General features: G+C 41.0%; 1 protein-coding gene across 1 annotated transcript; it reads left to right on the top strand.

The window, feature by feature from the left end:
• Nucleotides 1-1,468: 1,468 nt before the first annotated feature.
• On the top strand, nucleotides 1,469-2,863 carry LOC102079779 (beta-1,3-galactosyl-O-glycosyl-glycoprotein beta-1,6-N-acetylglucosaminyltransferase-like). Its single transcript, XM_025897104.1, has 3 exons — nucleotides 1,469-1,474; nucleotides 1,539-1,943; nucleotides 2,062-2,863. Exons 1-3 carry the CDS (start codon nucleotides 1,469-1,471, stop codon nucleotides 2,545-2,547), a joined length of 897 nt encoding a protein of 298 aa, XP_025752889.1. The 3' UTR covers nucleotides 2,548-2,863.
• Nucleotides 2,864-14,388: the final 11,525 nt, after the last annotated feature.

Raw genomic sequence — 14,388 nt, forward strand, 5'->3', positions numbered from 1 at the left:
CCTCATGTCATCTCTTGGTTCCAGGTTCAGTAACAGATGTACTGAACAGTATAACTCCATGAAAGGAAATTGTCTACATATCAAAAACATTAATCATTACTATTTTATAGTGCCAGAGGTTACCATGAAATAAATATGGAACATTTTTAGCAGCTCTCACACACTTTAATATTCTTGTACTTGAGATTCTCCCATTACTGTAAAAAAAATGCCATTTCCAAAACAAGGCTGGCAGCTATGGTTATCATATTTCATTGCTGTACTGGGATTGCTATGGATGCTTTCACAACTTAGTCAACTGAAAATAGGCAAAAGTGCTGCCTACTTCCTCAGGTATCAATGTCTAGATTATGCCAATGATGATGAGAGCCCAGAGAAAGTTTGCAACTGCTCAGCAATCCTGCAGGGAGAGAAGGAAGAATTGCAGAAAGCCAAATTACTGACCATCAGCAAAGAATTCCAGAAGAGTGCTCAGGTCCCTGATGAGTATTATATCAATGCAACCCAAGACTGCAGGTTTGTAGTTTTAAATCACAGGTTTTAGTAATTACTCAACTCTTGATCATGATTTACAGATATGGACTTTAAAACCAACATTGCGTCTTCAAAACTGTGAATTTACAGGAAATTCAAAATAACCAGGAAATACATAACATTCCCGTTAAGCAAGGAAGAAGAGGAGTTTCCTCTGGCTTACTCTACAGTTGTACATCACAAGGTATGCATGTTCTATAATTTCCTACAACATTTAGCAGTAGGTCTATGTCAATAGAAAATTGTACTTAGTAGTCAGTATAGTCTTTTAATGATATAAGTTTGCATATGGTAGAGTACTGCATGTTGACCTTTTGATGGCTTAGGCTGTTGGGTGGTGATGATGGGTTTAGATTTTATTATTGTCATTTGTATTAAGAAATATTTAACCATATATGCTTAGAGGTGTATAATCGATTGTGTAGTGATAGGATGTGTGATCTTTAGTAGGCTCCAAAGGCTTTGTGTGCATTCCAGAGTGTTCTGGCATTCACACCCACATCCTGGGATCATGGGAGAGGGCATACCTTCTCTTATTGTTTTATGGTAGGATAAACGTATCTATGTCAGTTTTACTCTAAGTGCCTTTTGTTTAGATGAACTGCTGGACTTCCAGACCAGCAGGTTTAGGGAAGTCTTTATGGGGTCACACTCTGACCCCACACACACACACACACACACACACACACACACACACACACCTACTCGTGTCTTGCTTTTGCTGTATAATTACATTGTCTTCAACGTTCCAGCGAATAGGTTTAAGCTACAAACTTATCAGTCTAAATATGTAAAGTTCTAATTGATTAAATGTACAGTGCATGGTGTACAGTACAGGGAGCATCTTTTGAAATTTCTTATCACAAAATTAGTGTTATAGGTGTGATGGTTATCTCACATTGGTACTTTAGTTTTGACCGTTTGTTAAATAACCATGAAAGTGCTCATTTAAACATTTTTACCAAAAACATTTAGGAAGCCAATTAAATTGTTCCTATTCATAGGTGCAAAATTGTGAGCAACTACTGCGAGCTATCTACGCACCTCAAAATATTTATTGTGTCCATGTTGACAAAAAAGCACCAGCCTCAGTCTTTATTGCCATCAATGCCATTACGTCCTGTTTCCCAAATGTGTTCATGGTCAGCAAGGCTGTGAATGTGGTCTATGCTGGATGGACACGTGTACAGGCTGATCTTAACTGCATGGCTGATCTCTATAACACCAGTACGACATGGAAATACTTCATCAAACTCTGTGGTCAGGATTTCCCTCTAAAAACTAACTTGGAAATTGTGCAAGCTTTGCGTTCACTAAAAGGAGGTAACAGTTTGGAGTCGGAGGAAATGCCTCAAGGAAAGAAGGGAAGGGTGACAAATGTTCACAAAGTAGTAGATGGACAAATGCAGGTACTTCTTTTGGATATTTTTTTATAATGTATCATGTAGCTATTATCAATTTACTTTGCTATTGTAAAAAAAACATTATTTCAGACTTACGATCATAATAACTTTTCAATTGTCCCAGCGAACAGGAAAAACAAAGGATCCAGCTCCCTTCAATCTGCCCATACTATCAGGAAATGCCTACATTGTGGTCAACCGAGGTTACGTCCGCAGTGTTTTGGAAGACAAGCGAATACAGGCCCTCATTGAGTGGGCCAAAGACACCTACAGTCCTGATGAGTTTCTGTGGGCAACAATACAACGAATACCTGGTGTTCCTGGCTCAACATGGCCCAACCGTAAATTTGACACGACAGACATCAACGCAATTGCACGGATAGTGAAGTGGCAGGGGCACGAGGGGTCAGAGGGTTCTCTGCAAGCAGTATACCCAGAATGTAAAGGCCACCATGTCAGATCAATATGTGTGTATGGTGCTGGAGACCTGCAGTGGTTGATTGAACAGCATCACCTTTTTGCTAATAAGTTTGATGCAGACAGAGATCCCATTGCTATCTACTGCTTGGAGAAATATCTGAGACACAAGGCACTGACTGAGTTAGATTAGTTGGAGAGTTAATCATCCACTATGAAGGACAATTCAAATAGATAACCAGAAGTATAAACACATTCTTGGATAGTGTTGGATCATAACTGTCATGTGGACATAGATGTGTTATAAAAGTTGTGGAGAGTCTGGATGTGTACAACAGTTACTAAATGTAGCAGTGTTGGACATTATGTGATCCCAAATTAAAAATTTAGCTTTTTTCATTTTCATTTGTGACAATGATGATGATGATGATGATTATGTCACTTAGAGAACCTACAGGTAAATTGATTTTGGAAACAGCAGGCTGGGAGAATGATTCAATGTCCAACTAAACTATGGCCCCAAACAACCCATGGAGGTCTAGATTTGGAGTCACACTCAAAATTAAAGTGGAAAAACACACTACAGGCTGATCCAACTTTGATGTAATGTCCTTAAAACAAGTCAAAATGAGGCTCAGTAGTGTGTGTGGCCTCCACGTGCCTGTATGATCACCCTACAACACCTGGGCATGCTCTGGATGAGGTGGTGGATGGTGGTCTCCTGAGGGATCTCCTCCCAGACCTGGGCTAAAACATCCACCAACTCCTGGAGAGTCTGTCACGCAATGTGGTGTTGGTGGATGGAGCAAGACATGAAGTCCCAGTTGTGCTCAGTTGGATTCAGGTATGGGGAACGGGCGGGCCAATCCATAGCATCAATGCCTTCGTCTTGCAGGAACTGCTGAACACTCCAACCACATGAGGTCTAGCACTGTCTGGCATTAGGAGGAACCCAGGGCCAACTGCACCAGCATATTGTCTCACAAGGGGTCTGAGGAGCTCATCTCGGTACCTAATGGCAGTCAGGCTACCTCTGGCGAGCACATGGACGCCGTGTGCCCCCCCCAAAGAAATGCCACCCTACACCATTACAGCCCTACTACCAAGCCAGTCATGCTGGAGGATGTTGCAGGCAGCAGAACGTTCTTCAAAGCATCTCCAGACTCTGTCACGTCTGTCACATGTGCTCAGTGTGAACCTGCTTTCATCTGTGAAGAGCACAGGGCACCAGTGGCGAATTTGCCAATCTTGGTGTTCTCTGGCAAATACCAAACGTCCTGCACGGTGTTGGGCTGTAAGCAAACCCCACCTGTGTATGTTGAGCCCTCATGCCTCAAGCCTCATGGAGTCTGTTTCTGACTGTTTGGACAGACAAATGCACATCTGTGGCCTACTGGAGGTCATTCTACAGGGCTCTGGCAGTGCTCCTCCTGTTCCTCCTTGCACAAAGGCGAAGGTAGTAGTCTGCTGCTAGGTTGTTGCCCTCCCCTATGTACTGGCCTGTCTCCTGGTAGCCCCTCCATGCTCTGGACACTAGGCTGACAGACACAGCAAACATTCTTGTCACAGCTCGCATTGATGTGCCATTCTGGATGAGCTGCACTACCTGAGCCACTTGTCTCAGTTGTAGACTCAGTTTCATGCTACCACTAGTGAAATCAACGCAGACATTCAAAAGTGATCAAAATATCAGCCAGAAAGCATAGGCACTGAGAAGTGGTCAGTGGTCATCACCAGCAGAACCACTCCTTTATTAGGGATGTCTTCCTAATTGCCTGTAATTTCACATGCTGCTGTCCATTCCATTTGCACAACAGCATGTGAAATTGATTGTCAATCAGTCTTGCTTCCTAAGTGGACAGTTTGATTTCAAAGAAGTATGATTGACTTAGAGTTACATTGTGTTGTTTAGGTGTCCCCTTTATTTTTTTGAGGACTGTATTTATATAGCACCAAGCACTTGGCAACAGTGGAAAGGCAATACTTCCTTTTAACAGGAAGAACCAGGCTCATGGAGGGCCACGCATCTCCCTGGTTAGGGAGTGAAAGGAGAGAGAGAGAGAAGTTGGTATAGCATTCTACGGAGATTCAGTACTGCTGCTAAACAGCTTGAAGCCGGGCACCAGTTTAGCTCAGTGTGCTGAGTGGGTGACCACATGCCATAAGGCTGAGAGCAGGCGGCCCGGGTTTGATTCTGACATGTAGCCCTTTGCCGGATGTTTCCCCCCTTCCTGTCCTTTCTTCACTGAGTTTATCAAATAAAGCTAAAAAAGGCCCCAAACCCCCAACTTGAAGCAGCTGATACTTTTTCTTTGCTATGTAATTAATATTAATTAGCTTTAATATCACACATTATTTCTTTTATTGATCATTGTAATAATAAAAAAATAAAGGCTGTCATTTTACATATGTTAATTATTACAGGAAAATTAACATATACTTACTTATCACTTACTTTGCTGCTGTTTCCAGCAGTTCTGTGTGCAGTCTGGTTCAGCATTAGGTTGGAAGGCAGAGAGGAAAAATACATTAAATGAGGAAAGACATATAGGCTGATGGATGAGAAGTCAAATCAATCAACATGTCAAATATAAATAAAATATAGAAATACAAAAGGCTACCCTGTTCTGTGCTTGGACGTTCTGCCAAATTTCCTGTTTAGTACTTGATACTAGTGCCTGAAGTTTTCAAATCTATTCAGTTCAGTTTTATTTATATAGTGCCAAATCACAACAACACTTGTCTCAAGGCGCTTTATATTGTAGGGTAAAGAGCCTAAAATAAGTGGGTGTGAATACTTACATACAGCGATATTTCAGTAAATTTTCCCTTGTTTGTCTCTAACAAACACTGCTGATGAATGTCTGTGTTTTGGAAAAATCAGTGCTTCCTGAAAGAGACCCAGGAAGATTTTGAAACTAGCAGACTACAGGGAGTGCAGAATTATTAGGCAAATGAGTATTTTGTCCACATCATCCTCTTCATGCATGTTGTCTTACTCCAAGCTGTATAGGCTCGAAAGCCTACTACCAATTAAGCATATTAGGTGATGTGCATCTCTGTAATGAGAAGGGGTGTGGTCTAATGACATCACTCAGGTGTGCATAATTATTAGGCAACTTCCTTTCCTTTGGCAAAATGGGTCAAAAGAAGGACTTGACAGGCTCAGAAAAGTCAAAAATAGTGAGATATCTTGCAGAGGGATGCAGCAGTCTTAAAATTGCAAAGCTTCTGAAGCGTGATCATCGAACAATCAAGCGTTTCATTCAAAATAGTCAACAGGGTCGCAAGAAGCGTGTGGAAAAACCAAGGCGCAAAATAACTGCCCATGAACTGAGAAAAGTCAAGCGTGCAGCTGCCAAGATGCCACTTGCCACCAGTTTGGCCATATTTCAGAGCTGCAACATCACTGGAGTGCCCAAAAGCACAAGGTGTGCAATACTCAGAGACATGGCCAAGGTAAGAAAGGCTGAAAGACGACCACCACTGAACAAGACACACAAGCTGAAATGTCAAGACTGGGCCAAGAAATATCTCAAGACTGATTTTTCTAAGGTTTTATGGACTGATGAAATGAGAGTGAGTCTTGATGGGCCAGATGGATGGGCCCATGGCTGGATTGGTAAAGGGCAGAGAGCTCCAGTCCCACTCAGACGCCAGCAAGGTGGAGGTGGAGTACTGGTTTGGGCTGGTATCATCAAAGATGAGCTTGTGGGGCCTTTTCGGGTTGAGGATGGAGTCAAGCTCAACTCCCAGTCCTACTGCCAGTTTCTGGAAGACACCTTCTTCAAGCAGTGGTACAGGAAGAAGTCTGCATCCTTCAAGAAAAACATGATTTTCATGCAGGACAATGCTCCATCACACGCATCCAAGTACTCCACAGCGTGGCTGGCAAGAAAGGGTATAAAAGAAGAAAAACTAATGACATGGCCTCCTTGTTCACCTGATCTGAACCCCATTGAGAACCTGTGGTCCATCATCAAATGTGAGATTTACAAGGAGGGAAAACAGTACACCTCTCTGAACAGTGTCTGGGAGGCTGTGGTTGCTGCTGCACGCAATGTTGATGGTGAACAGATCAAAACACTGACAGAATCCATGGATGGCAGGCTTTTGAGTGTCCTTGCAAAGAAAGGTGGCTATATTGGTCGCTGATTTGTTTTTGTTTTTGTTTTGAATGTCAGAAATGTATATTTGTGAATGTGGAGATGTTATATTGGTTTCACTGGTAAAAATAAAGAATTGAAATGGGTATATATTTGTTTTTTGTTAAGTTGCCTAATAATTATGCACAGTAATAGTCACCTGCACACACAGATATCCCCCTAAAATAGCTAAAACTAAAAACAAACTAAAAACTACTTCCAAAAACATTCAGCTTTGATATTAATGAGTTTTTTGGGTTCAGTGAGAACATGGTTGTTGTTCAATAATAAAATTATTCCTCAAAAATACAACTTGCCTAATAATTCTGCACTCCCTGTAGTTTGACGATATACGGTACTAGTCTGGTAAGGTTATGCAATTTGCAAGAGTGTTTAACAATACGCCTGCATAGGTATGCTAGTTTCACTATTATAGGTGCAGATTGTTGGCATCCAGGTTTACTGGAACAAAATGTGTTTTTTAAAAACATTTCCTGTTTTGAGATGGGGGCAGTTTTAGTATGTTAAATGGGTGCAACTGCTTTTCTGTTTCCAGTCTGGTTTAGGATTAGGTTGGAAGGCAAAGAGCAAAAGTAAGTGAGGGATGTTAACGGAGGAACTATGATAATAGATATTTTCAGGGAGAATTAGACATAGCCATCTAATCAAAACAGGCAGATTAAGTGGTTTACCTCATGCACTCAGATTTGTTCATACTCCTCTCCTGGTTGTATCTTTGGGCAGTGAAATTTATAAAAGTGCCTGAAGCACAACAGACTTATTATACACTGTGAGTGTCAAACTAATTTTTGACTGTGGGCCTCAGAACATGTAATTTAATTTAAAAAAGTCAAACGATTTCAGTTGTAACAGTGAGGATTAGCAATTCAATTTTATTTATACAACAACAGTCACTTTAATGTGCTTGATATTGTAAGGTAGACACTACAATAATACATAAAGAGAAAAACCCAATAATCATAGTGTCTTTCTCCTGAATCCAAACCAGAAGGTGGTTCCAGAAAAGAGGGGCCTGAAAAATGAAGGATCTGCCTCCCATTCTACTTTTAAATATTCTAGGATGTCACGTTCCTGGGTCTGTTGACCCAGTTTTTAAGTTTACTTTATTTTGATGTTGATGCTTATGGTTAAGTTCATTAGGTTAGCAAAGTTCATTTGTTTATTAGATTCCTCTTGTGTTTTCTTCCCCTGTATTTAAGTTTCCCTAACCCTTTATGTGTTTCATGCTGCGTGTCTTATGTTATCAAGTTTGTATTGTCATGTCTGCGTCTCATGTTTCCTGTTTTATTTTGAAGGTCTGTGTCCTATGTCAGTGTAGTCAGCTTTGCTTCCTTTGTCTCATTATGTCAGATTAGTGTCAACTGTTTCCCCATGTGTTTCCACTTCCCCATATCACCCTTGTGAAAGGGCATTAGTAAAGCGCTATACAAATACAGGCCATTTACCATTTGTGTGTATTTAGTCTGTGTGTTTCTGTCCATTCATTGTCAGGTCGTCTGTTGTTCCATGTCATGTTTCCAGGATTTTTCACGTTCAAGGTTTTGTTCTTTGTTTTTGTTCAGCATTCAATTTTCCCAGTTTAGTTCTAGTTAGGTTCTCTCCTGTCTGCATCTGCCTTTTGTTTTGTACCTTTTTATCAGCCATATTAAACGGCTCGCTTTTAACATTCAAGTTTTGTTCCCTGTTCCTTGGTGTCTGCATTTTGGGTCCTCTTTGCAAATTCATACGCACACTGTGACATAGGAACCACAAGTAAACCAGCAGTCTGAGAGCGAAGTGCTCTGAAGGGGTAAGATAGTACTATGAGGTCATTAAGATAAGATGGGGCCTAATTATTGAAGACCTTGAGAAGCAGGATTCTAAATTCAATTCTGGATTTAACAGGAACCCAATGAAGAGAAGCTAGTATTGGAGAAATATGTTTGAGATACCTTAAGGGAAAGTTAGTGTAACTTCACGTGTAGTTTGTTTACAGGATACAGGACCTGGATCTAAAACTAGCCGACTAGTGTGACAATATACGGTACCTGTCTGTTAAATGGGGGCAGCAGAGTACTTACTGTAAATGACCTTTAAATGGTCAGACATAATTTAATGTTATTATGTAATATTTTCGCATATATTTGTTTTATAAATATTTCATTTTTATTTTGAAGTCCATGCTTTTATTTTGAAACAGAAAACTAGCGCAAAGAACAGGATGAAGGTTTGTTAGTAACATGAGTTTACAATATGGTGTACCTTAAGGAGAAAAATATGTACATTGCCTGTGTTATTTAGTACCTGGCTGACAGTGGCACAAGGTTCGTTAATGTTTCTTTTAATGTAATAAGTTATGTGCAATCAAATGTTGTTTAATAGAGTTTATTTGTAGTTGTAAGCTAGTGAGGTAATATAGTGAATCAGGTGACATAAGTTTGATGCTATAGTTTATATGCATCAAACTTAGTTTATATGTGTGCAGGAGAAATTCCCAACAGTGCACACACACACAACTATAAGGGGGATCGCAACACTGGACAGAAAAGAAAAACAAAGGACTTAAATACATAGGGAATGATGAGGGAACAGGAAACACATGGAGAACACAGCTGGGGCAGCTTACTGTATTTTTCGGCCCATAAGGCACACCGGATTATAAGGCACACTGTCAATGAACGGGTCTGTTTTCATACATAAGGCGAACCGGATTATAAGGTTAGCATAAAACTAATCAGTAAAGTAACGAAACAAAACAATCAGATGAGTCAAACTTTACTCAACTTCTTGCTTCCTCCACTTCCGTACCATTGATTCATTAATGTTGAATTCTCTCGCAACTGCTTTATTTCCATGTTGTTGCAGTATATTAATGACTAACCTCGTATTGTGGATGGATTATCTCACTTGATCTCCTGACTGAAGTTTGGTCCGTTTAAAGCATCCTGCCATGCTATTGCATTTGTCCCTAACCATCGGGAACCCTCAGGTTAACTTTTATCGAGTAGGAAAAGTTAGCGTTCATCCTCCAGCTTTACTGTGTTTATGTTATGCTAACATAGCTGTGTCGCTAGCGATCACGTAGCACATCATTGAATACCAGCTAGTCCAATTTCAGTAACCCTACAAAAGTCACTGCTGTTTAGTTTTCTGTCTTCATTTATGTTGGAAGTAAAAGCAGAGCTGTACGTTTTAATTTTTTCACTTCCCTGTTCCTGGGCTGGGGCTCGTCTGGGGCGCCGATGGTCCGGGCCGATTTCCTCGCCTGCTCGCAGAGGGGAGTAGGTTTGGCCAGATGGCTCCCGGCCTCAGTCGAGCGATGGGGGTATGTGGCAGGGCGTGGTCTGCTGCAGGTGAGATGGACTCACCTGCACGGCATGGTAAATGGACTGGAGTACTCAAAGCACTGTATACAACATGCCTCATTCACCCATTCACACCCACTCATACAAGCACTTCCTTCTATACTTAAGTGCAATCTAACCAACATTTACACACATTCACACTCCGAAGGATGTATCGGAGAGCAACTTGGGATTAGTATCTTGCCCGAGGATACTTGGCATGCAGACTGGGGAAGCCAAGGATAGAACCACCAACCTTCCAGTCAGTAGCTGATCTGCTCTACCATCCGAGGAGCAGGTACGGGTGTGGGGTCAAGCATGAATGCTAAACTTAACTTGATCGGCTAGCTCTGAAACACTCAATCCCAGTTCTTTTGCCAGCTTACGTATAGAGTATGGGACCTTTTGGCTCTTAACCTTAGCTTGTTGGGGAATTATTTGAGTAACACTAGGAATTTCAACTGACAGAGCAGGATGAAATGTAAGCCAGTCACTAGGCGAAGCAGGATGGCTGATTGTCTCTAAATAAGCTGGCTGGGAGGTTAAGCAGTCATTGAGAGGGACCGCAGGCTCGGAAACAGAAAACTCTGTCTTTAGAGTGTCTGAGGCAGGGTGATTTTCCTTAACAATCTTATTTTCAGCTATTTCAAAAGCTTGAAAGGATGTGTTATTTAAATTGGCTAGCCCAGGAATGCTAAGACCATTAGTGAAAACAACAGGTGAAAAACTAGAAACGGAGGTGTCACTGAGTAATATGTTTGTAGTCCAAGCATACAGTTTCTGAGTTAGCCGATTTAGGCAGAACAGAATCCACAAAGGGAAAACCAGTTCTACTCACAGTGGCCGAGGTGTCAGAGGGTGTGGAGTTTGAATGCTCGAGTGGAATGTGCAATAAGGAGTCACTTTCACTCACGAATGGAGTTAGCTCAGTAGCCATGGAGTGACAGCAGCATGAGCAACACTTTCTTTCACGGTGGTGACGAGGAAATCCTGAATAAGTGGGTGCAGCAAGCTGAATAGCCAAAGGAGTATGGAAATCAACCTTTGTAACCGGAGAGCTAACTGCTCTTGGTATTCCATAACAGGCAGCTTTACCCACTCATGGCTGAGAAATTCCACCTTGTAGATAAGGTCCGCCGAGAGCCCAATGGAGGCATTATGAGCTGCTGGGTCCATAGCCATTTTATCAAAATGGCTGTGTGCAAGTAGAATAGGACCCAAACTTGAACTCAAAAAACACAGCTTTATATGCTGAACGATTTAGCAGCACGAAACTAAACTGGGAAATCTAAAGAACTGAACATACTGGGAAACACACGGAGAATCACACACAACTATGAGGGAGATCGCAATGCTGGACAGAAGAAAACAAAGGGCTTAAATACACAGGGAATGATGAGGGAACAGGAAACACAAAACAAAACATGGCACACACAGACTACCAAAGTCAAACAGGAAGTAACGGGAACTCACGCACAGAGACACAGACAGACACACAGAGACATGATTGGGGAAACATTTTATGGGGATAACATGACAGGCAGGGGGAACAGACTGAAACACGAGGAGGAAAGCAAGACATAAGAACTCACAACAAAGATAAACACAGCCACACAGAGGCCAAAGACACAAGGGGGAATCTAATAATCAAACTTTAAACAGAATAACCTAGGTACTATAGAATAAACCCTTAGAATAAAAAAGTGGACTTAAACGTAATAGAAAATGACAAAAACAGAAGAAAACTAAACGCTGGGTCAAATGTCCGAGGATCATGACAATATGCTTCTTTTCTATGCAATTAATACCCATTTTTTTAATATCACACATTATTTGATTCTACCGATCATTTTAATGAACTGTAATAGAAAAAATAGGGAAAACAGTTTGAGAGGAACACATTTTTAATGAAGTAAATAATGTTACATAGGTTAGACACATTAGTACCATGCAAGAAATAAACAAACATGTACAAATAAATAAAAGTCATATTGTCTGACTTGTACAGTGGACATTTTTCACAATTTGTCTCTCTACAGTGGTATGCAAAAGTTTGGACACCCCTGATAATTTTCAGGATTTTTTTTTTTTTACGAATCATTGGTTGTTTGGATCAGCAGTTTCATTTAAATATATCATATAGCAGACAAACATAATTATATCTGAGAAGTGAAATAAAGTTTATAGGATTTACAGAAAGTGTGCAATAGCTACTTAAACAAAATTTGGGCATGATTGTCGTTTTATTGATTTGAATACCTTTAGCACTAATTATTGGAACACAAATTTTTTTTGGTAAGCTCCTTGACCCTTGATCTACATACACAGGTGAATCCAATCATGAGAAAGGGTATAAAAGGAGGCCAATTGCAAGTTTTTTTCCCCTCTTTGTATCTTTTCTGAAGAGTGGCAACATGGGAGCCTCAAAAAAACTCTCAAATGACCTGAAAACAAAGATAGTTTAACATGATGGTTTAGGGGAAGTATACAAAAAGCTATCTCAGAGATTTCAGCTGTCAGTTTCCACTGTGAGGAACACAGTGAGGATATGGAAGACGAAAGGCACAGTTCTAGTTAAGGCCCGAAGTGACAGGTCAAGAAAAATCTTAGATAAGCACAGGCGAAGGATGGTGAGAAGAGTCATAGTCAACCCACAGACCAGCTCCAAAGACCTACAACATCATCTTGCTGCAGATGGTGTCACTGTGCATTGTTCAACTGGACTTTGCACAAGGAGGTGCTGTATGGGAGAGTAATGCAGAAGAAGCCTTTTCTGCGCACATGCCACAAACAGAGTCGCTTGAGGTATGCTAAAGCACATTTGGACAAACCAGCTTCATTTTGGAATAAGGTGCTGTGGACTGATGAAACTAAAATTGAGTTAATTGGGCAAAAAAGGGGGGTTATGCATGGCGGAAACAGAACACAGGAGAGGAAAACTTGCTACCTGCAGTAAAATTTGGTGCTGATTCCATCATGCTGTGGGGCTGCGTGGCCAGTGCACGTACTGGGAATCTTGTTAAAGTTGAGAGTCGCATGGATTCCAGTCAATATCAGCAGATTCTTGAAAACAATGTTCAAGAATCAGTGACAAAGTTGAAGTTGCACCAGGGCTAGATATTTCAACAAGGCAACGACCCTAAAAACTGCTCAAAATCTACTAAAGCATTCACACTGAGGAACAAGTACAACGTTCTGAAATGGCCATCTCAGTCCCAAGTACTGAATATTATTGGAAAATCTATGGTGTGACTTAAAGTCCATGCTCAGAAACCGTCAAACCTGACTGAACTGAAGATGTTTTGTAAAGACGAATGGTCTAAAATGCCTTTAACCAGAATCCAGACTCTCATTGGAAGCTATTAGAAGCCTTTAGAGGCTGTTATTTCTGCAAAAGGAGGATCTACTAAATATTGATGTTATTTTTCTGTTGGGGTGCCCAAATTTATGCACCTGCCTCATTTTGTCTCTCCTCTGGGAGATGAGGACACACTCATATCTGTTCCATACCATAGTCATGAACGGTGTTACGGCTCTGAGTCAGCTTTGTGGCATCAGACACCCACACAGAAAAAACAGCACCTGCACTTCATGTAGGAGAGACTGCCTCCTAATCTCTTTCCTTTAACACATTAAAGAACCTCGAAAGCATGGCGTATATTTACTATGAAGGAAGTCTGTAACTTGTACACATTTGTACTTTTACTTGATTTATGAGTTATATTTAAGACGAGTAAAGTTATTCACAAAGTTTTTTATTATTTTGTATTATGTTGTACAGATTACTACAGTCATACTGAACTTTACAGACCAGGTGACTGAATGTGTGTATGTATATATAAATATAGAGATATATAGATCTCTCTCTGCATCCCCTATTGCCCTTGCGGGTGGTCCTGTGTAGTATCTTTGCCGTTCCTAGGACTGCGGTCTTCTGGAAAGAGATCTCTGATGTTGTTCCATGAATCTGCTGGAGCCTCTTGCGTAGCTTGGGGGTCACTGCACCAAGAGCTCCGATTACCACTGGGACCACTGTTGCGTTCACCCTCCACATCTTCTTGAGTTCTACTCTCAGCCCTTGGTATTTCTCCAGCTTCTCATGTTCTTTCTTCCTGCTGTTGCTATCTCTCTGTTAACTACATATATCACTACAGCCGTCTTCCTCTGCTTATCCATCATTACTATGTCTGGTTGGTTAACTATCACCACTTTATCTGTCAGCATGTAGAAGTCCCACGGACTCTTGGCTGAGTCATCCTCGACCACCCTAAGAGGCATCTCCCATTTTGACCTCAGGACTTCCAGGCCAGACCCCTGCCTCTCAGTGTGCTGGATTTGCATGGTCTTCTAGGTACTTGCTGTGGTGTTAGATTTCTAGGGATGGGTATTGATAAGATTTTAACGATTCCGATTCCATTTTCGATTCTGTTTAACGATTCGATTCTTTATCGATTCTCTTATCGATTCTTATTTTTAAAAAGGAGAACACTAAGGTCGATTAGCTTAGAACTTTGTTTTATATCTTCTCTTTGAACAAGATAGAAA

Source organism: Oreochromis niloticus, linkage group LG12 (genome assembly GCF_001858045.2).
Source record: "Oreochromis niloticus isolate F11D_XX linkage group LG12, O_niloticus_UMD_NMBU, whole genome shotgun sequence".
Lineage (NCBI taxonomy): Eukaryota > Metazoa > Chordata > Actinopteri > Cichliformes > Cichlidae > Oreochromis > Oreochromis niloticus.

Excerpts from the sequence above, each read along its gene's own strand:
- LOC102079779 (XM_025897104.1), top strand. Across the intron at positions 1,944-2,061 it reads TAGTAGATGGACAAATGCAG|CGAACAGGAAAAACAAAGGA; the intron begins GTACTTCTTTTG and ends CAATTGTCCCAG.